Source organism: Pogona vitticeps, chromosome 2, assembly GCF_051106095.1.
Source record: "Pogona vitticeps strain Pit_001003342236 chromosome 2, PviZW2.1, whole genome shotgun sequence".
NCBI lineage: Eukaryota > Metazoa > Chordata > Lepidosauria > Squamata > Agamidae > Pogona > Pogona vitticeps.
In genome coordinates this window covers 197,799,176-197,822,631 of record NC_135784.1, presented here as the reverse complement: position 1 = coordinate 197,822,631, position 23,456 = coordinate 197,799,176, and the positions used below count along the sequence as shown (strand labels likewise).

The following is a 23,456-nucleotide window of genomic DNA, read 5'->3' as shown; positions in this document are numbered from 1 at the left end:
CCATTGAATCAGCAGAGATTTTGTGAGTCAGTTCCTGAGTAAGCTCTATTCACTCAGTGCCTACAGCCTACACTAGCTGTGACTTACACGGAATCCTACACCAGGGTTGGGTAGGCTCTAGGCATGCAGAATCTCGTGTTTTGGATCAGTGCACATAGTGACACAGGCAGGCAGAAATATACTAAGAATTAAGTCACCGGATGACTTTTCATGTGTATTCAGTCCAGGAAATTGTGGGAAGTACTGAAAATAACCTTACCAGTCCTTTCACACAAAAACCAATTCCTGGGTTTCCTCCAAGCATTCTTTCTGAGCAGTCATATTTGGGGGGCATTTTTAGTAGCTCCTGCTGTTAGACAACTGGGAGGCAGAAATGCTTGCTGATCTGCTGCAAATTACCCACATGTCTCCTGCATTTAGAGTCATCTATTGCCCTAACCTGAGTTTCTGCTGCATGAATGATGCAGCAACATCTACTTCAGACTAGAATGTGTAAGACAGTGGCTGGAATCCTGTTTTTAAGCACCGTAAACTGCACTAGAGTAGACCCATTGAATCAGTGGGGATTTGATGAGTCAGTTTCTCCATAGGTTTTGTTAATTCAAATAGTCAACTCTAATTGCAATTTACTATGCTAAAGTGTTGCCACTAGAGTAGGCCCATTTGAATCAATTGAGCTTACAGAGGAGTTTACTCACTATAGCCTTACTGATTCAGTGGGCCTATTCTGGTCCAATTTATTATGCTAAGCAACAAGATTTCAATCAGAGTTGTGAGACTCACTACCCGAGCAATTCAAAACTACCTCAGCAACCCACAGCTCACTAATGAAGGGTGTGTGAATGTCTGTGATCTCAAGGTGCTAAGTAAAAAAAAAACATGGTTGTGGGAGACTTGGATGATGGTAGCTGTATTTTAAACTAAATGATGGGTTTACAGTTGCTTCTGGGAATCTCTTTGATGCATTCATTGGGCTGTCTGGTTTTGTAATTTCTCTTCTCTCAAAGGCAGAGAAAGTAAGTACTGGTGGCTACAAGGATATACTTCTATACCCTGCTGGGAAAACGGATCAATCCGTAAAGAGCGTTTCCAGTCAAGAAGAAAAGCCTCCGCCCCCATTAGTAAGGCAGACTGCAGAGACCAAAGCAGCTGTGCTCCATCGAGACATAAAGCAAAAAATTGCAGGCATTTTGTTAAAATATTCCAGTGGCCTTTGGGCTGATGCGCTCCCAAAGGTATACGAAGAGACCCACGGAACAGCTTTGCCTCAGGGTCTTCTGAACAATCTTGACTCACTCTCAGATATATGCACCGTGGATTACATTTCTGGCAACCCGAGAAAAGCTATCCTCTATGCAAAATCAAAGCAGTGTATAGATGAGAACCTGAATGTTACCAGTAAAATCAGTGTAAAGGAAGATCTTCGGCAACCCGTTGAGCAGCAACAGTCTACTGCGATGATACAGGAGTCAGAAGAGGCATGTTCAGAAGATATAACGGCACCTCCTTTAATCATCCCAACTGAAACATCGCCATCTGTGTTGGTGGTGGAACTGAGCTCCACCAATGAAGTTGTTGTCAGGTGAAATTAAAGTTGTGAACTTCTGAAGGTTATGTAAAGCATAGTGTGCTCTTACCATAGTTGGAAAGATCTACTCTGGTTTACTGAGGAAATTTAAATTTGTTCCTGCTCTGATTATTTCAAAGAGAGCTGGCTTGGTTGACCTTAATCCGGTCCATACCCCAAAGCCATTGATTACTTCAACAGTCCCAACTGTTCCAAGTACTTAACTGCCTTGGAGGGTGAACCTGATCAGGGTCTACAAATGGAGTCGTTGCCTCCATGGTTGTAATCACCAACCATAGAAAAATGAAGTTGGAATGAAGCCTATAAGGCCATTGAGCCCAACCCTCTGCTCAAAGGAAGGTGTAGCCCCTCCCCTCTCATCACAGTTTCCATAGGGAGGAGTGACCTGTCTGGAGAGGAAAGGCTTGTGTGTCAAGCTCAATACATGAGCGAGGCTCTTGGAAAATCAGGGCTCTTGGTTGTGTGAGGAGCCTGCATGAAAGCAGGAGTTTCTCTTGCACAGAGACCTCACTGTCCATGTGATGAGAGGGACAGTCGGGGGGGGGAGAGGCTAGGTGCTCCTCTTTGTATGCACTGATTACAACATGGGAGGTAACAAGTCAATAAGTTGAGTGGGCTAAATCCAGATGTTAGTTCCCACAAGAGGAGTTCCATTGCCTGAACTGCATTGGTCAACACTTAATGTGTTTATAAACTGACGTGGAGGTTCTAGAGAGTTGCATGTGAGAAACTCATGAAGTCTCTTACATGCAACAAATATGCCACAGTATCATTCCTCACCCCCATCCCCCACACACTTCAAAATAACTGCTGCCAAAAGTTCGGATATTGCAGTCTTGAGGCCAAGTATACAGGAAGATGCAGAGTTGATCTTGAATTAGACTTGGCTGAATTGCTCCTTTGAGCAATCACTGAAAGAGATGTTATATTTGAAAGGTAGTGGCTCTATTCAGAAGATCGTTTTGAGGACCGCAGACCGGCTAAGCCTCAGAGGAAGGCGGGGAGGCCCCCTGCACGTGTGCGCGCTCTTGGGCGCGCGCGCAAATCAGTGGGGGAGCGCTCACGCCGGGCTGGCATGTGCACAAAGCAGCTGTGGGGAGGGGAGTGCATGCGGGGGGAGGTTTGTCTGTGCTCCGGTCAGCCTCCACAGCCGGGAGGGGGGAGGCAGCGACGTTCGAGAGCAACTGCCCACCGTTCCTCCATGTACACAGGCAGCCGGGCGGCCATCCAGCCCCATCAGGATGCCCCAGGGCGCTCATGGCCCCTGCCCCAGCCCCTGCTTGCTTGCTCGCCTGCTCCTGCTGTTACTGCTTGCCCGGGATGCTCGGGTGACCTTTGTGCGCCCACGGTGGGAAGGGCTAGGTGGGGGGCGCCTTTGCCTGCCGTGCAGGCCACTGCCTTTTCCTGGAGGAGATGTGGCGGCAGAGGGGCAGATTCCAGCTCCCCAGGTGACCAGCTGGCTGGCTCGTCCCTGGCCTGCCAGGAGCAGGCGGGAGGGGTGGCTGGGCTGGGCTGGCCCCCCCTCTGCCGCCATCATCATCATCTGCCTCGAGCAGAGGCGGAGGCTCCTCTTGGGGATTGGGCCATCGGGAAGCTCTGGCTCCGGCCCCCGCCACGTTTCCCAGAAGCACCTCAAGTCGCCATGACAACACTCCCATGGAAGGAAAAGCCTGAAGGAAGAGCTGCAGAAACCGATCTGGCACGCCTTCACCGCCCTCGACTGGAGCGGCAAAGTCTCCAAGTCAGCAGCTCTTCCTTCAGGCTTCCCATGGCCACGTGGCTTTCATTCGGCTTTTCCTTCCATGGAAAGGAAGGAAAGGCTCCAAGTCAGCAGCTCTGACTTTGCTGCTGCTGCAACTCAGGGCAACAAGGGGACCAGTCCTGATTCCTCCAGGTGGGGAGGCGAAGGCTCTGGGTGGGGCCGGCTCTACCGCACGCCGTGGAAGGCGGGTGAAGCTCAGGATGGAGCCATCCGACGAAGCAAGAAAGAGGGAAGGCCAGCCCGGGGAAACGCCGGGGCGCCCAAGGGCTCCCCAGGGCGTGGGCACCAGGGGCTTCTGAGGGCTCACAGCACTGACCTCAGTGGGGCTGACGGGGTGGAGGAGAGCTTTCCTTCAGCGGCGCTCTTGCTCTAGCACCAGCATGGGCTCCGGTGGAAGCTCAGCTCAGAAGATTTCCAACAGCAAGGGCTGCCAGCTACCCATCCAAGGGACCTCCCCATGTAAGAAGAGCTGCACGGAAGGGGGCCCTTTTCCAGGGGGAACCTCTTCTGCCCTGATGCCTGCTTTGAATGTAGAAAGCGGCAGCTCGTGTCCTTACTGGCTCTGGTTCTGGCTGGCTCTCGAAGGCGCCAGAAATCGAGCTTTGAGGGACTGCACAATCCTGCTGCATACAACCAGAGCACAGTCTCTCCACCATGCTAGGCAACAACTCCGTCCTCCTGCCTTCCCTTGAGGGCCTCCCACTGAGGGGAAAAGGAGAAGTGCTTCAACGGTGCGTCGTTGGCAAAGGCAGAAAGTGCCCGCCGCTGAAGGGGGAAGAGACGTTACCCCACCACACTCACTCTCCTTGCTCCCATACACACACGCGCCCCTTTTGGCTTGCCATGAGCTGGGACTTGGAGACTGCCACTTCCCACAGAAGGAAAAGCCAAATGGGAAGCCTGAAGGAAGAGCTGCTGACTTGGAGACTTTGCCGCTCCGGTCCAGGTCGAGGGCGGTGAAGGCGTGCCAGATAGGTTTCAGCAGCTCTTCCTTCAGGCTTCCCATGGCCACGTGGCTTTCCTTCGGCTTTTCCTTCCATGGGAAGTGGCAAAGTCTCCAAATCCAAGCTCAAGGCAAGCCAAAAGGGTGTATGGGAGCGATAAGAGCTAACGTCTCTTTCCCCTCCAGCGGCGGGCACTTTCTGCCTTTGCCAGCAGCGCACTGTTGAAACGCTTCTCCTTTTCCCCTCAGTGGCAAAGGAAGGCGGGAAGACCTTCACGCACTCCCTGTTGGGCTCACCTCTTCTGTGCCTCCGCCAGGGGAGCACAGGAAGAGACGGGGAGACAGAGCAGACAAAACACCGGCAGAGCGCGAAGCCGTCAGGCGGTGGTGATGTCTGGGTCCAGTGGCTTTTCATCGTGTGTGGGGGGTCTGTCTCCGCGGCCCGGTCCAGCTTGGCCCACGGACTGGCACTGGGCCACGGACCGGGGGTTGGGGACCTCTGATTTAGAGGACTTGAGCAAGCACTTTGCCATGTGTTCACTCCCTCCATCCTTTCTACATAGAGGGCCTAAATCTTTGCTTCTGGTTTGAATTGAAGCCGTTCAGTGCTTGTTTCCAATGTCCAAAAGTGTTAGAGTGCTTATAAATCCTTGCTTCAGCCCTTGATTATAGGTCCCATGTTTTTTTTTCCCATACTGCGGTTTATATGGAGGGAGGCTGAATAGATAGTGTGTTTTATTTTCCTGTGAGTTCATTGTTGAGTTGAATAAAGAACCCCTAGATTCATGGCTGTTAGCTATTACATCAGCCACTGGCATCCGAGACGTTCATTACTTCCTAGCTTTGTTAAAGCATTAAGCCTGAATTGCATTTGCCTGTTTGTGAGTGAGTCAAGAGGCTGCGTGTGCTGGGCCTTCGCTATGGCCCAGTGTGCTACACTACAGCCCTGCCCCACCCAAGTTCTCAGTCCTGCTACAATGAGCAATCAACTCTGAACAGGTTTTCTACCTGTGATTGCTGGAACCATCAGTAAAACTCACTGTTTATTTACATCCTACATCACTAGGATGCATTGCGCTTCTGAAACTAACAGGGCACCATGTGTGCATAAGGAACCCACAGTCGCACAAAACATTCTGCTCATATTGAAGTGGTTCTGAGTAGAATTCTTGTTCATATTTTACAATTAGAAGAGGAAAGATTTTTAAACCGGGACAGCGGGGTTAACACATCAGGGAAGGAGGTACTCGGGTGCATTGCCCCCATGTGACACATTGTGATGTCCTGTTTTGGTTGTCCTGTCTGTGGAAATGCATACTCAATACATTGTGCTTATGTGGGCAAAAGCAATGAGAGATGCCCCCAGCTGGTGCAACGGTTGAACACATCTCCATTGCTGCACATATTAACATTGTTAGCTATCTGCATGCCATTCTTCAGATGGTTGCTTGTGTACCTACTGCAGTTTGCATGGTTAAAGCAAGGAGGCAACATCGTTCACTGGCCTTCAGCCATACACCCTGGAAAGTCTTTTCATAAAAGCAAGGTGATTTGTCCTGGAAATGAGAGATGTTATATAGAGAATATTTGTAGGAAAGTATCTTGTAGCCAAATTTTCAGGAAATTCCGAAGACTCATCAAAATGTTGTTTTAAAGTACGTATTGGCATTCTCTGTTCCTTTTTCCATCCAATATATGCCATACATTTCAGTGGTGGTGGTGGGACTGTATTATCTTGTGTCAAAAATTCAAGGATAGTGAAAAGTAGAGATGGGGGTATTCATATATGAATACGAATACCCTCGCACAGCTGGAGTTAACAAGGGTCCAGCATCGGGGAGGGGGGTGCTGGCCCTGCTCTTCCTTCCAATCACTCCGGAGCATCCGGTCAGCTAACCATTCCTGGGAGAAGGAGGGAAGACTGGTCTCCCTGCAAGGCTGATGAGTGGCTAGGTGACCAGGTGTTCCAGAGCGATTGGCAGGAAGAGTGGTGCAATGTCTTATGAATTCATTCCAAAAGGTACCATTTTAATTAGCCATTTAATCAAAGCAAGGTTGTGTACCACATGCTGATTGTCAGTGTAGTGCTTCCCAGGCAGAGCCTGCTTCTCCAAGAGAAGTGGTGACTCTCAGAAGAAGCAGGTGACAACAGTGCAAGACGGTGGATGGGAGAAAGAGAGCTCTTGGATCTCTATTCGTGCATATTTGCATAGGAAATCCTCTGGGTGTAACGAAAAGCGGGACAGGGAGAGGGAAGGATTGCCATGAATGAATTAGCTTGATTTTGATTTGGCTTATTTCCTCTACAGTGTTCAGCTTTGCACTTGTTTTGAAAACTCTGTTAATGGTCCCTTGTTTTGCAGTCTGCAATAACAGATTGTATTCTATGGTTGTCAAAAGACAATATAGAAAGAGCAGTAACAAATGCCTTGCATGCCCAGTACACTTCTTGAACATTGGGATAACTATAGCATTAAGACAACGATAATAGAAAAATTGGTTTGCCTGTTAGGTTTGGCATAAAAATCACTAAAAATCTATGTGAGGTTCTGTCAATGTCTTGAAAATGCTAAATTTAGGAGGCTGCTGTAATTCAGAAAAATTTTCAATATCCTAGAGTCAACCAAAAAAAACCCTTTAAGAGCACAGTTCAAGCCATAAATATGTTTCATGGTCTTATTATGCTCTGTCCTGTGCACCTACACTTACTTATTTGAGATTGATATTAATCCCTCTTTATTGCTTTTCTAAAAACCAACAACAGCGGATTACATGATTTGAGAACGTTGATGATTTTACACTGCTCACCTTTTTATTCTTGTTGTATATGTATGCTGACTTTTCTTTCCATTTGAAATCCCATAGGTATGTGGGCAAAGACTATTCTACTGCCCAGGAGTTAATGGAGGAAGAGATGAAGGAATGGTACCGTCAAAACCCTTCCATTGTTCAAATACAGTCACCAAGAGTTGGGCAGTTTGTTGCGGTGCCTGCGGAAGAAAATGCTTGGCTGAGGGCTCAGGTTGTTTCAACAGAAGGCAATAGCATAAAGGCAAGTAAAATGGGTTTTGGTAGAAGAAAACGTCACCTCTTGGCACTGATTTTTATTCTGATTATTCTTTTGATCATGTATATTTCCTTGGGTCCTTCGGAAAGTGAAAAAGTGGAATTGAAATTGCATAAGCAAAAACAAAGCCTGGTGATCTGTCCATGTGAGGTGAGGAAATCAAATTCGTTCAAGGAAAATAGAAATGTAGCTTTTGAGCTTTAGCAAATGGTCTGTCAGGATCACATCAAAATGGAAACTGACCCATTGTAGAAACATAACTGTGTTTATTTTTATATGGAAGAGATCTTGTTAGACCTTTTACCAGAGCCCAAGGAACTACATCAGTTTTCCTTGATTGAATTTGATCTCCCCACCCATGCTTATGCAGATAGATAACTGTTTAGGGAGCTTTTCTCTCCATGAAAGATGGCTAAAAGGCTGTGAGAAGGAAGCAGACCTCCAACCTAAAACTCAGGGGCTTATGGTTACATCAAACTTACAGCTGTAAGAAGCAGTCCCACAGCTTGTGCTCTTACATTTTGACTGCTGCTCCCAAAAACCCCAGCTAGAATTTTTTGTTGGGTAAGCCTGATGGTAGTTAATAGTTCAACACAACTGGAAGGTGTCAAATGAGATAAAGTGAAATGGAAGCATAATTTATATCAGCAGGGATGTGAGCAAGGAATGAGAGCTCATTGTAACATGTCTGTCTACCTTTCATTTTGTTTTTGTTGCGCTCTTAGGTATGCTACGTTGATTATGGGTTTAGTGAAACCATTGAAAATAGAGTGTACAAACTGGCCAAGCATTTCTATTCCCTGCCATTCCAAGCTTCAAAATGTAGACTGGCAGGTAAGAGATGCGCCTTTCTCTGCAATAGGTGCAAATAGCATTGAAGTAGGAGGAGAAAGAAGGGCTGTGTCTCGTTCTGAAGCCTGCAAGATTGGGAAGATTGTGATGGACCCAGCCTGGCGATGCCACAATAAAGAGAAAAGAGGGTGGCAGCACAATAAATGATAGTTTGCCTATTAATTGGGTTCATTCACCTTCACCACCTACTTTCCCAGTAGAAGACAAATTTGAGGTTGTACTTGGAAATGTAAGGCATTTTGTACGTAGATGTGACTTGAGGCAACATGAGTGCATCCGTTTTCCACACGTGACACAGAAGATTAATGGAACCCAGCCCACTAGCAGGCTGACTGAGTTTGGATCTCTTCTTAATGGCTTGAGGGAGATAATGGTGTGTATATGGTGAGGGAAGAGACTGATCTATGCTACTAAAACAAAGAGATTGTTTGTTAAGAGTGTGTGGAAAACTGTTGACCTGGTCTGTACTGGAATAAAGGAGGTACAGGCTGCGGCCAACCTGCCCTGTGCTCTTTAGGAGTCATTCTAACCCGCTGTGTCCCTGAGTTAAAGACAATTAACTGTCCATTTTGAATTTCTATTGTATTTTTTAAGCCCTACAAATTGGGAGGAACACAAATGGCTGTGACACACCCTAATTGTGTGACTTGTCTGTTCAGAGTTCATACAGTATTCAGCCTTCTATAGTAGTATACACTTGTAAGTCGAAATAGTGTAATAATATTTCAGTAACATTTAGTGAACTAAGCTTGGGTTCTGTCAGTGGGAGGGTTGACTGTCCTCTGTATTTGACTTTGGCACCAGCAGCTGATACTACTGTATTACTTTTGATTTTCCTTTTCTCAGTTCAATTCACCATCTTTTTAACTCCATCAATACTGTTCAGTATATGTGTAGAAGATGTTGAATACTTGGTGCTAAGATTTTCTGTGGCAAAAAGTTGAACTCTGCAAGCACCTGTTGTATCTCCTCATATCTTATCTAGTTTGGCCTTCAAATGATTGGAAAGCTTTATCAGCTGTAGCTTCTGAGATTTACCAGGTGGTCTCATAACTCTGTGGTAAATTACATGCTTTAAGCTGGGAAGGTTGAAGGTTGTGTCTTGACATTTTGAGGGAGGGGTAGAAGAGAATAATTCTTGACACCTTGTGTTCACAAATACTGAACTGGGAGGACCAGTGTTTGACTCAATATAAAACAGCTTCTGATGTTCTCTAGCTCAGTGGTCCCCAACCTTGGGCCTCCAGATGTTCTTGGACTGCAACTCCCAGAAGCCTTCACCACCACCTCTGCTGGCCAAGATTTCTGGGAGTTGAAGTCCAAGAACATCTGGAGGCCCAAGGTTGGAGACCACTGCTCTAGCTCATTCCCACATAAGTATATCTTTATAGTAAAGGCCACAGACTGACTTGTTGTTTGCAGTGCTTTAGGGAGAGTTAGACATGACATAGCAGTAGTTTATGTTGGAAGGCCAAAATAAGATACTGGGACTAACAAGCCCATGGAAAACTTCCAAGTCTTTGCCACGAAGTGAGGTTAAGCAGGCAAACCATGCAGACACACTTGACGCAAGAAGCTCTATTTTAATGATGTATGTTAAAGTTCTCTTGTTTCTTGATTTCTTTGATATAGGGTTAGAAGCATTCTGTGAGGACCCTGTCTTGGTGAAGATGGTAGAATCTCAAACCTGCGGCAAGATATTTGCTGTGGAAATACTGGACAAAAGTGCCATTCCCCTTGTCATCCTATATGATACTTCAGGGGACGATGATATCAACATCAATGCTGCTTGCTTAAAGGCACTTCGTGACAAATCGCTTGAGCTTCATGTTCAGGTAGTGCCTTCCTCTTCCTGTACCTCCTTGATACAATACACTTAGAAAGACAGGATAAGGACATGTAACTTGCAGAGGACCCCAGTGCCTAAAATGCATGCTTCATTTCCTTTATAGGTAGATGCACTTTATACGAACGTCAGAGTGACCAATGTTTGTTCAGATGGAACTTTATACTGCCAGGTGCCATCAAAGGGCCTGACCAAACTCTCTGAAGTTTTGCAGAAACTGGAAAACTATTTCCAGCACAAGGTTAGTATACCTTTAATATTAATTGGTCACTGTATATTCCCAAGATTTACACACAGTTAACCGAACGACAGCTTGCGTGCAAATAAAGAAATCCAAGAGAATTACTCAATCATTCTTGCTCATCAGGTTATGATACAGTATTTGGGTCTGTAAAGGACGGTAATTCTGAGCCTTGACTCCTTCCCGGTAAACCTGCACAGGGGTTGCTGATTTTTAGTTTTGCTCCAGATAATATTATTTCTCAAACATTATCTATGGAAGACTGAAGCCAGTCTTTTTTTTTTTCTTGACTGGAGGATGGTCCTGTTAAATTGATTTGGGTGGCACAAGGAACTGATCACTACAGTCAGGGATGAGATATAAAGGTTCCACATTGGGTTCCACCAAATAATGCACTTTTATAGTTAGAGCTTCTTACAGTGTTAATGCTAAAAAGGAGTGGATGTGGAAGTAATCAGCTGACTTTTTATAGAACAGTGGGTCCCAGCTTTGAGACTCCTGGTGGCCTTGGACTGTTGCTCACAAAAGATTTGAGAAATACGATAGACTTTCAGCTGTGCTAACAAATGCTTCTGGGTGTTATAAGTCTTAATATATTTAGAGGTCTAAGAGATATAGTTACCTAGTATAAATCTAGTTTTGAAATGAAGAGATATAGACGCCTTTACCTTTGAGGAGAGACATCTGGAGTAACACATGTGATATGCAGAGGACATACCAAAACAAATGCTTTTAACTAGCAAAACTGTTGCTTACCTTTGAAGTGTTTTTTTTTAATATTATATTTTGAGTGCCCTTCTCTGATAATGCATTGATTCTAACTTGCTATTTCCAAGCTCTGGGTAAGATATTATTAAGTTAGACTGTGGCCACTGCCAGTGGTGCTTTTACGTTCAAATTGTCATATAAAATGACCTCAAGCATTTATATAGCACTGTACATGTCATATATATTTTGAAAATGTGTTGATCCACGTTTCTAGTTTTGTCACCAGTTCTTAGCTGGAGTGGAAGCATGAGAAGGACTTACTAATATGTGCATTTGCTTGGTAGTATTTTTGGTATGATATATAGAAAGTGAATTTCTTTGTATGTAGGACTAGGTGTGTTCCATCTTCTAAGAGCTGCCTTAGGCCATCCTGCTCTCCTTGTTCTGTGTCTGATAGTGGTGGTGAGTATGACTGTTAATTGGCCATCATTTCTTTATTGCAGCCAGCAACAGAGTATTCAGTATCACTACCTTATTGCGGCATGATCTGTTTGCTTAACTGTAAAGGAAAATGGGCACGTGTAGAGGTAGGCAACACATAACATTAGATTCAAAGAGCCACATGTCTTTTCCTTGTTCATATTAGAGTCTAGAAAGTGAAATCTGTTTTCTTCTAGTTTGTGCTATTTTATAAGTTACATCTGTTCAGCTGCCACTAACTAATTTTAAACCTACAGTTCTATCAATTGGGATTTTTCCTCAAGCCAGTTTCTATTAAAATCTTGACATTACAAGCCCCCCCACCAATCTAGTATTGCTGTAAAATCATTTTGACTAAGCATAGATCGATACCTGTTCAATGTTTAATTATCATGATGTGTGTTCAGCTTTAATAAATATGTTGCCTTTTTCAATTCTTCATTTTGAATGTAGCAGTTGATTTCATACTTTTAATCCCTGGAAAGCTTATTCCACCATTTTGGTTTAGAAACTTTATGCCAAACACATATGTCAAGGCTATTTCTTCTCTGAAGTCTAACTGATCAGAAGCTTTTATAGAACCAAATTTGCTTAATATAGAGCATGGTTTCAAACATTGGATCCTTAGATGTTTTTGGAATACAACTCCCGGAAATCTTGCTGGCACAGCTAGTGGTGAAGGCTTCTGGGAGTTTTAGTCCAAGAACATCTGGGGACCCATGTTTGGGAACCCAAGCATTGGTCTGAGTCTTCAAAACCTTATCCATCTGTGGTATCCCTGAGACCCACTGGGAGGTGGTTATTCCACCTTAATAGGTTCCAGGTCAGTCTGAAAAAAGAATCTGGGAAAATGACTATTTTCATGTTAGGATTTGTAGATCAAAAAAGTAACTTTTTCAAGTTCTGGCCTGAATGTGGTCTTTGATCTTAAATGATTTGCAGGAAATGAACTAATTTTGATCTTGCACAAATCTTAGACAATGAATTGATTTATTTCACCGTCTCATATTTTGAAAGACAGTCTCATGCTGATTCAAGATTAGAATATACTTTTGAAAGCTGCTGCATTTTCTTCATACTTTGCATCATTCCTTCTGAGCAGATAACAAGTGTTCATAGTAGCCGGGCCCTTGATGTACAGTTCATGGATACTGGGACAGTAACATCTGTAAAAGTAGTGGAGCTGAGAGAAATTCCCCCAACATTTCTGCGTGAAATCATTGCCATACCACCTCAGGTAGGAAGATTTATTCTCATTCATTAATTCTCCTGATTGCTCTGAGGCATTTGGCATGTAGACATAATTACTACTCCTGTTTGCATCACAGTATACTCTTATAATACCCTAGTAACTTTATGATTGCTGATTTTTAGGCAATAAAATGCTGCTTGGCTGACCTTCCTCTTAATATTGGCATGTGGACCCCTGATGCTGTACTTTGGCTGAGAGACACAGTATTAAACTGTCCTGATTGCAGCATAAAGGTAAGGAAAAAACCCAAAACCCGTATCTGTCAATTACTTAAAATCCAAGGTTGCAAAATGGCATTGAAATGTCTCATGCATATATCAGTTGAGTTCATTTTTTTCACCTTTGCTTTGCTGAAAGAGTGAATGTTATGGCCATATATCCAAGAATTTCCACTGATATATGACAGCTTTTCATAACTGATTTCTCTCTGTGCAGTAAAGTCTTTCCTTTGCATAAGCCTCTGTAATCAACCACATAATGATTTGCTCAGCCTGTCTCTGCTCCATCTGCTTTAAAAACAAGTTACCAACTACGTATGTGTCTTAGTGCATTGCCTGTGTACAGTGGTGCCTCGCATAGCGAGGTTAATCCGTTCCGGATTAACCTTCGCTATGCTGAAGCATCGCTGAACGGGGGAGCGATTTCCATTGGAACGCATTAAACATCGTTTAATGCGTTCCAAATAGGCCAAATACTCACCGTTCAGCGAAGCTTCAGGATGGCCGGCAGCCATTTTCGCACCCTTGCCTCGCTTAACGAGGGCGCGAAAACGCTGCGCGCGGCCATTTTAGGCCATTTCCCGGCTTCTGGCGGCCATTTTGGCCGCCGAACAGCTGATCGGCGGGGGTCGTTTTGCGAAGATCGGTAAGCGAAACGCTTACCGGTCTTCGCAAAGCGAATTGTGCACCATAAGAAAAACGTTGTGCGATCGCATTAGCGATCCGAAAAAACGGATCGCTATGCGATTTCATCGTTATACGGTGCGCTCGTTAAGCAAGGCACCACTGTATATCTTTTTCTTGTTTGAAAGCAGAGTCCTAGTTAAAGTTGAGTTGGAGTAGCAATGTAGCATTTGACATTTTTGTTTTAAATTGGCTGTCCTCACCCAAAGAGGTGTGGCTGCAACTTCACTACAGTATCACCCACTTGCTCCTTGGGCACGTGTGAGACCCAGAAGGGGTGATGAATGATATTGGCTGGAGAAGCCAACCAAAACTGAGCTTCCAGAGCACCAGTCTCAACTGTGACACAGCTGTGCCAACCAGGAAGCAAAAGTCCACTTCACAAAGCACACTAGCCTTGAAGGTAGTACTGCTACGACACACACACCAAACCTCTTCTCGGTAGGTAGTAGAAAAGCCAAACGTGAATTGAGTATCTAGGTACCCAGGCCTCAATATAGAGACATTTTTAAGTTTATTAAAGAAGAGCATTAAAAGACAAAAATAGATTTCAATACTGAAAAACTGGCAGGCCTTCCCCCCCACCCACCCCTTAGCTAATCCTGATTTTCCTTTTTTCTTTTTCTTAGTTTATAATTTTATGGTTGAAAGTTTTCTTCTTTGTAAATTCGTTTTTAGTCATTGTTGTACCCCTGTTGTGAGCCGCCTAGAGTGGTCTATTGACTAGATAGGCGGGATATAAATAAAATAAATAAATAAAAAATAAATAAATAAAAGGCAAAACTCATAAGCGAGACAAGTTTAGGGAAAAGCAGGAGACCACAACAAGAAAACAAACTTTCTGTCTAATACTTGTGTTGTAGTTATTCTAGCACAGAGCACTCTGTGGCCTCAGAGCATACACAGAATGTATCTCAGAATAACAGCAAGGCACAATAGTAACCAAGCATAACATCCTCCTAAGAATTAAGCTAACCCCACAAGTGGAACTCCTAATAACCCTTTTTCAAATGTTAAAGTCTGTTTCTATAGACCCTAACATGCCTTCAACCAGTCAGGTCTCATCCCAGGGAGGGCAGAAGTCTCCCCCATCCCTACTCCAGTCCCTGTTAGCTGAAACCAGTTCCTAATTAGCACTGTAATAAGCTGTCCTTGAGAGGTTCTGTCTTGATGCTGGTTTTTGCACTATCACACTCCCTTCAAGTTTGCCCACCTTTTGGACAGCAATTAGATCAGTGGATCCAACGGTAGTCCTCTGAAGAATTTGTAGTCTATCAGTAAGAAGTTCTCAGTTGTTTGACAATAGCAACAACAAAATATGTTTTCCCCCTAAGTTGTACTGGCAAAATAGAAAAGCAGTACTGTACTGTGGGTCTTTTATTTTTATTTGCCCTTGTGTAATGGCTTGTACCTGTCAGAGAACGAACTGTTAGGTTTTGCTCTTTTTGTATAACTCAGTTATTATGCATGCTTTGTACTTTCTTGCCTGTTCATGACCTGCTCTTCATAAGTTTCACACTGATGTAAAAGTCCCTGAATCGAAATTCTTCCTGCCATTGTTTTCTTTTAAGTTATTCTATATCTGATACTTGCTGTGTTCTTTTCCTGCCCACTTTAAGGTGGTTAAGCTGGATGACAGGATTGCACATATCTATTTATTTACACCAAAGAACTCCCCAGATCCAGATCGAAGTATAAATAGGCAGATCACGAATGTAGACTTGTGGAAACATCAGAAAGATGTCTTCCTGAGCGCGGCTCCGAGTAACTTCCCTGGAAGGAAGGAAGCAGACTTGCGGGAGGTGGCCAGTGCGGGAGTCAGGAAGGATTCCGCTGCCCATGTTCCAGAGCTAAGCGGTGCTGCAACGTCCTTGAATATGCCTCCTCCTCTGAAGCTCGTCCAGCCCCAGGAGCAAATGGATGTTTTTGTTTCACTGGCTTGCCACCCTGGTTACTTTGTCCTCCAGTCTTGGCAAGAGATGCACAATTTAGAAGTCCTGGTGGAAGAGATGCTTCTCTACTATAGCACAGCAGATGAGCAAGCAGTTACAGTGGAAAAGAACAGAATCTATGCTGCTAAAGTGGACAACAAGTAAGTAAGCTTCCCAAAGGAGGTCTTCCGTCGCCGTTAGTGGCACTTTAGTCATCCTGGGAGTCACTGAGACTGAGGCATGCCGAACCTAGCCTGGCTGCAGCTCTGTGTGTTCAAGAATCTTAAGGGCATTTCTGCTGGATCAGGCCAAGTGCCCCTCTGTCTGTCCCAGCACTGGCTAGCTGGAACTTTGTTTATGGGTGCCGCTCATCTTGGGGAAATGAGATTCCAAGGAAAAGTGTGTGAGCTGTCACTGGATTTCCCCTTTGAACCTATGTGGGGCACAGAGAGGGTGCAGCTCCAACACACAATGCACCTGCTGTCCAGAGCGATATGGCCTGGAACATGAAAGTACCATTGAACTGTCAGATCTAAAGATCTCTATTGTCTTTCCTTCCGTGCCCTTTCCTTGAAAGCCTTTGGGCTTTCTTTCATTCTCGCTGGTCTTCCTTTCGTGCCCTTCTGCTGCTCATTGGTTTCGTGACTCTGTAGGCCATTCCTTTTGGGGAATCTCAAATGTTAACTGTTTAGGGGTATGTTTTGCACAGATAGCTGTATATCCTTCACCATTTACTTTGGGGTAAGCAAAGGGGCTCAACTGGCATCCCTGACAGGGAAAGAGGAAAAGAGCCAGGTCTGTTACTGTACATGTCCCCAAGACTTTCTTTCTGGACAAGAACAGAGAAGGGGATTTGACTGATCTAACGCAGCTGTTAAAAGACCAAAACTAGATAGGATTTCTTGAATGAATGAGAACTTGATGAGCATATTTTGAGGAGGATAAGCAACTCTTAAGAGGTTGGAAAAGTGGCAACCAAATAACAGGTGTTAATTCATTTATTGTTAAAAGGTATTTAACTAACAGCAATAGTAAAATGTGATCTACATTACTACGTACTTAATTTATGCCTTGCGGCTGTACAGTTATTGTTATGTTTTATCTGTTTCTTAGGTGGTATAGAGTATTAATAAAAGGAATGTTATCAAAGGGGCTGGTGTCAGTGTATGAACTGGACTATGGAACACATGAGCTTATTAGCATCCAGAATGTAAGACCCCTGCTGGACTTGTTCAGAAAACTGCCATTTCAGGCCATAACTGCCCAGCTTGCAGGTGGGTGCCGGATTCTAAATGATTGAAATGATCAAAAATGGAGGTTATTTTAAAAAGAAATTTAGTGTAGGTTCGTTTGAGCCAACTCAGTTCACCATCTCTCTTTTATGTTCAACCTGGAATGTTGCAGAATATCAATAATGTTTTAACCCTTAAAAGCACATTTTCCTCTGCTGTGAAGATTTAGGAAGTCCATCTGTTATGTGCCACTGAGTATAACTTTATGAGAATTTATAGTTATTTCATCATCTTCGGAGCCATGTAGCTGGTTCAACCAAATCTTTTTTTATTAAAAGAATGGTGTTTGTTGCTGGGTTAGCAAACCATTGTAAATGCACACATGAATATATTTTCAAAATCTTTATGTACAGTATCTAAAATCTGCTGGTATGATATATGCGTGAAACTCCATTATTCTGGAGCTGCACCAGTAAATCATTCGCAAAGAATTTGTCACTGGAGTGGTTTGCATGACAAGTTTGGAGGGAAAAATGATTAGTATGTGTTTCAAGGAGCCAGTGTTGCCTTCCTGCAATGTGAGTCCATACAAACATTTTAAAATGCTAAATGGCCATTTTTACATATGGAATGGAGTGATATGCTATAGCCCTTGTCTTCATCCATTTTAAACCTTTTCAAAACTTCCAAGGTGGGAAAAGGGACTGATATAATTGAAGTACATTTTAAGCAAAAGATTATATTGGCAGCTGAAACAGGGAAAGCACATCAGCAGTGTTTTACAACTCAGTGTAAATTGAAAGTATCTTTACCCATTGCTTGTTAGTGATTTACACCTTCATAAATTAAGCAACTCACATTCGCAAGTTGTTGCTAACAAAGAAGACACCATTCAGGGTGCTAGGTGCAGTTGGGAACACGCCTCATAATGCGATTGGCAGCTTGTTAGTAGCAATTTGCCACAGTGCATTTTGCGCCATTTAAATTGTGCACGTACAGATAAACAGGATTCTGTTCACTGAGTTTTGCACCAGCAGAGCCTCCTTGGGCACCTACTGCTGATAATATTATTTTACTCTGTTCAGTGTTCTTGTCATCTGTGCCAGTGGGGCCTGTTCCAAAATTAGGAAAGTGTTCTAAAATCCTTTTAACATGTCATTATTTTGTCGTATTTGGCCATTCCACTGATTAAATTACTTCAGCCCGTCTGGATGTTGCATGTGACTACTCTGTTGCTTTCCAGGTGGAGTGAGTAGCCTCCAAATGCCAGATACTGAAGGTCTTCCTGCGCTGAACCACTTTGGGCTATTAGTGTATATCTGGGGATAGGAGGCATACGGGTAAACACTTGCCTATGGAAGCCTTGCTTGGCATCATTACCCATTGTGTCAAAGAACAGGCCTCTTGCTTTAGCATTCAGCTTTAATAACCATAATCTTAGAAATGCAGAACAGAACCTTTGGATCATCAAGTCCAGCCTCTCTCAAGGAGGTGCAGTGGGGGATCAAACTCCCGACATCTGGCTCAATCACCAGACACCTACACCATCGAGCTATCGAGCACTTTTACGTGTGAAAAGATTTCTTTCAAGGGCCATTCAACTCATGATGCACCCCACTTCGGCATTTGGATTGTTATGATCCAGTAAGTTTTGCCCTATGATTTGCTGTTAGGCTTAAGCTAAAGATAAAATTAGGTACTGTATGGGTTGCTGGAGTGATCAGGGTTTCTTTACTAGTGCAGCGTAGTCACCCAAATACTTTTAATAACCGAGCTTGGAAGTGTTACTGGATTTGGAGTACAATTTGCAGAATCCCCCCAGCCATGACCTGCAGCTGTGTTGACCATGGTAGAGGAGTCTGGGAGTTACCTTTAGAAGTAACTTTTTCAAATTCTGTTTTATAGCACAGTAAATGACCTAGTTTGGTAACAGGGTGGATAAACATCTAAGTTTTTTTTAATCAACTTGATTTAATCACAATTCAAATTTTAAATATCTGATGTTAAAATTTTTTTTACAATGATTTAAATCAAATCCATACTGGCTAGTAGCCATGTTAGTCTGTTGTAACGGGGGGAGGGGGGAGAAGCCTTTTAGCATATTTAAGATTTACTCGTTTTTTTTTTTTTCAAAGTTTCATGCATCCAAGCCCACTTCTTCATTTGAAAAATACAGACTAGTCCATTTTAAATGTGCTCCTGGTTTCCACAGCAAATGATGTTTTTAGTTGTTCAGAGATGGATCTTGTACAAGTTCTTTTCAACATGTTTGCTGCCCATCTTTCAAGGACTAGGTTCTGCAAACTTGGGTTTCTCTGTTGCATTCATTCCTACATCACAGTCGTCAGTTTTCCTTGAACATTAAGGTTTAAATTTCTATCACTGGAGCATAGGGTAAGTGAAGTGATGTGTGATGGGCTGCGGTTGTATGTAAAAGGACAGCTCTTCGGGTGGGTGTGTCTGACTGCACAGCCATCATTGATATCACATATGCCCAAATCTGCAGGGTCAGAGATTGCGTGCTGTGTAGGGGAGGTCTATCCCAAAGGTCCCCAAACCTTCCTGCACCATAATGCATCTGTGTTTAATTTGGTTCTGTGCCTCTTTCCTCTAGGAATAGAATGTCAGCAGTGGTCAGAGGAGGCGTCGGTGGTCTTCCGAAATCATGTTGAGAAGAAGCCCTTGGTTGCACAGGTGCAAGCAATTGTGGATGGAGCTAATCCGTGGGACAAAAAAGCAGTTGTCTACTTAGTTGACACATCACTACCCGATACGGATATATGGATCCATGATATTATGACCCAATATTGTATGCAGATTTCAAAATCAGATTAATCTGTTTTTACATTTCAGTTACTTGAGCAATAAGAATGTGAATGGTAATATAACTGTGACTAAAACTTCTGGTTTACTTCTGATTTTTGCACTGTTTAATGCAGTGGTTCCCAGCCTTTAGTCCCCAGATGTTTTTGGACTAAAACTCCCAGAAATCCTGGTCAGCACAGCCAGTGAGGAAGGCTTCTGAGCATTTTAATCCAAGCGCACCTGGGGACTCAAGGCTGGAAACCCCTGGTTTAATGCTAGAATGTTATCTATATGAATAAATATTTCTGTTAACTTACTCTGTTGAAACCCTTGCCTTGTACTTCAGATTAAGTATTAGTTAAAGGTAAACTTAACAGTTGGCCTGCTGGTTAGATGGAACTCTCAAGACAACATTATTTTGATCCTCCTGGCCCTACCATGTTAAGACCTCTGCCTTTAGATAATCACAGAACAACATGGAAAGAAAGATCGAAAGAGTTGCTGTCTGTCAGAAAATACAACAGTAAATTAAATGAACCCAGGTTTAATTCTTATTAAATGAGGTATGTTCACAAGATCAATACTGTGCCTCAAAACCTGAGATCAAGACCATGGAGACCGCATACCCACATGGCATCACTCTGGCCCTTTTGTGTACAATAACAGCACTGAGAACTTTTAACTGGGATGAACAACTTTTATCTGCAGCAGGCAGGACCCAACTCTGATTTTTTTTAATTAATGAATGAGTAGAATGCAACAGAAGTAAGACAGGGATAATCTTCCCACTGCAGCTCCCTGTGCATTCCCAAAAAGCAGATTCAAGGAACTGGAAAGAATTCCAAGGAATTGGAAAACTCCCTGGGTCTGATTACAGGCAGCTCTGAAAGCTACAGGGAAGAAAGAAAACAAAATCATGTCCCTTGTTGGAGAGCCACAGTGGATTCAGGCCTGTGATTGTAAGCCATTTACTCTCTGCTGCTGCTTTTTAGTTCTCTCTCTCCCTCTCTCTCTCCCATTCCCTCCTTCCCATTAGTGAAAATGGTTCACTTAATAATTACAAAAGAAAAGCAAACTGCAGTAATTGAGTCTGAAGTTATTTCCAGATACCAAAACTACACAACAATAGCATCTTTCCCAAATGCCTTCTAAACAAACCCAGCTATATATTACCTGGCTGCTGTCATCTCTCTGTTTGTGTGGCAGTAAATCCAGATTTCCTGTAACATATCGACTCCACAGCTAGTCAAGGTTCTGAGTTGTATTTGTGACGCATGTGTTTCACATATTGTGCTGTACATTTTACAACAGGCACCATAAATGTGTTTAGGTATAACGGTATGCATATTTTATATTTCCAAAGACTCGTGATTGATATCAGTTTGTAAGTATGAGATTTTCACACCTGCCGAACTTCACAAATGCTCATCCTCTTTATTGCATTCCTCTACAGCTAGGAACCTACTTCCCACACAGTAGGCTGTATTCAAGTTTCTAGTTCTCTGTGCCTTATCTCAGTTGTGTTTCTGCATATACAAGAAGTAATACAAAGTCTGGTCAAAACAGGGATTTAGAGATGGGCATTTAACCATTGTGTACCTGTGTGTGTTTTCAATACCAAATGCTTCAGACCAGACTGCTGTAACACACTTTTCAGCTCTTAGTATATGGTTGCTGGCTGGTTCTTTCTATACAAAAACTTTTACTTTTGTCATATAGAAGAGTGTTCTTTAATACAAAGTTTAATAACAACTGGTCTATAACATTTAGTGTATAGGGAAGGAATAAATGTAATGTAGACATCCAATATGATTACACATTCAGTGCTCAATCTTTGCCTTGGCTGCTGCTAACAGCTAGAATAATGTAAGCTGTATTTCTACAGAAATTGGGGAGGGGGTGTTGCACAGCAGTGGCAGAAATTAAACATGGTCTTATCATTATCACTGTTTATATCAAGTATGGGGAAACTTTGGGAGACACATTTCAGCTCCACTTGGGACTTGAGAGCATGGGAGGGGGCCAAAGAAAAGTTAGTACAGTAGTGCCAAATTTCATTGTTACTAGTTTGGACATTTTCCCCACAAAGCATACAAAGGGCTGCTTAATTCTGTGCCTACCCACTTGAGAGTAAGACCTTGTACACAGGCCATCTATGGTTTACTTAACTATTAGTTGCATATATTAGTGAGCTCATAGCAGGATAAATTACACTCCTGCCCACTTTACTTTCAAAATAACACTTTGATGTAGGTTAGACAGAAAGTGTGTTTGGCCCATGGTCAGACAGTTAATTTTACCCTTTGTAACAGCTATGATACCCTAGTGAGCATTCCCTATTTACTGCAAGGGGTTTTTCCTTACCATTATCCAATCATATCCGAGGGTTGCTTACAAACATTTTTAAAGCCACATAATTATGAAACAAGGTGTGTTAAAACATGTTGAAGGCTTGGGGGAGGAAATCCCTCTTGCATGGTTAAAATCCTTTGGAGAAGGCCATTTCTACTGTTGATTCTCCTCCTAACATGCCTTCCATCTGTAAATCTCCCAGGATTCTGAAGGTCCTCATGCTGACTCAGCAGATCAATGTTGACAAGCATAGAAGTCGAAAACGATGGAATCTTAAGATCTTTCTTAACAAAAGAAGAGAGTCAAGACACTCCAGATGTACCAGTGTCTACTCTAACTCTAATTTTTCCCCAACCTAACTGCTCAATGACCTTCCCTTGGTACTCTCTGTCTGAGGCATTCTAACATCCATTCTTGCAGCCCTGTGGTTCACCAGGTTCCACACGCACCCACTACAATCCTGAGTTTGTTGCCACTATACAACCCGCAGAAACATACCAGATTACTTCTGCTGACACTTGTCCTCACTTGTCCTTTCCCTTCAGTGGTGGATCCATATCAAACACTTGTTCCTGGGCATGCCTTTTGCTCCCCCACAACTTCTCACAGTCCCAGCAGACACATCAAGTGTGAGTTGAGGAGACGCGTGTCTCAGTTCTCTTATTCAGAGGAGATGGATGGAAATTACATCAACAGCTGTTGCCATTTTTCAAAATCTAAAAAGCACTTGCTGGGAAATAAATCAGGTCGCTGCTGACAACTCCATTAGTGTTTGGTGCATCAAGGAACCTGGTCCAATACACTGCAGGATCTCACCCTCAACTTTCGTCATTGGTGCCTCTGCTACAACATAGGCCTTGTAGCAGTGCATAAGACAGCCATGATGAACGATTTAGCAAAGCTACTAAACAGATCCCACCAAGAAGAACGCTAGTGCAAACTTCACCCTTGCCTTTTCAATCAGTTCTAAAAATGGGGGGGGGGGGGCATGAATCAAGACACTCATGTCAACATCCAACTGAAACATCCAGTACTGCAGTTGAGCAGGGATCAGTAGTATCTCGCTCCATTTTGGCCCCGAGTTGGTACAAGAGAATGAGCATCAGTCCTCCTTCCAGTTATCTCACAGTGTGCAGGATTCAGCACTAAACAGAAAGATAACAAATAATTTAAAACCCTCTGCACATCACTCCCAGGGCTACTAATGGCAAGTGTTCTGGTATTTTTCCCCCCAGAGCCATACCTGTGATCCTGACAACTGTTTGAATTTATCCGGTTTCACAGTTTTTGCTCTGTCCTTTTGGACAAAAGTTAAATTTTCTTTATCAATTAATATTTATTTAGCCATGTAATCAGTTCACTTTGTTCCATATTTTGCACTTTTTAAAAACTCTGCTTAAGAAATTGCTTCACAAAATAGCACAACACATTCCACCACTAGTCCCACTGGCTGTATCTGCGAGTACTTGCTCGACTCACGAAGCCTCCTTTTGAG

General features: G+C 43.4%; 1 protein-coding gene across 2 annotated transcripts in view; it reads left to right on the top strand.

The window, feature by feature from the left end:
• TDRD7 (tudor domain containing 7) overlaps window positions 1-19,925 on the top strand; it is a 35,416-nt gene extending 15,491 nt beyond the window's left edge. For both annotated transcript variants that reach the window (XM_020791332.3, XM_020791331.3), the window contains exons 7-17: window positions 1,008-1,582; window positions 7,159-7,345; window positions 8,086-8,194; window positions 9,845-10,047; window positions 10,165-10,299; window positions 11,511-11,594; window positions 12,590-12,724; window positions 12,862-12,972; window positions 15,261-15,733; window positions 16,686-16,846; window positions 19,419-19,925. In XM_020791332.3, the coding sequence (XP_020646991.3) occupies window positions 1,008-1,582; window positions 7,159-7,345; window positions 8,086-8,194; window positions 9,845-10,047; window positions 10,165-10,299; window positions 11,511-11,594; window positions 12,590-12,724; window positions 12,862-12,972; window positions 15,261-15,733; window positions 16,686-16,846; window positions 19,419-19,639 (2,394 nt within the window). In that variant the 3' untranslated portion in view covers window positions 19,640-19,925. The remainder of the gene's footprint in view (window positions 1-1,007; window positions 1,583-7,158; window positions 7,346-8,085; window positions 8,195-9,844; window positions 10,048-10,164; window positions 10,300-11,510; window positions 11,595-12,589; window positions 12,725-12,861; window positions 12,973-15,260; window positions 15,734-16,685; window positions 16,847-19,418) is intronic.
• Window positions 19,926-23,456: the final 3,531 nt, after the last annotated feature.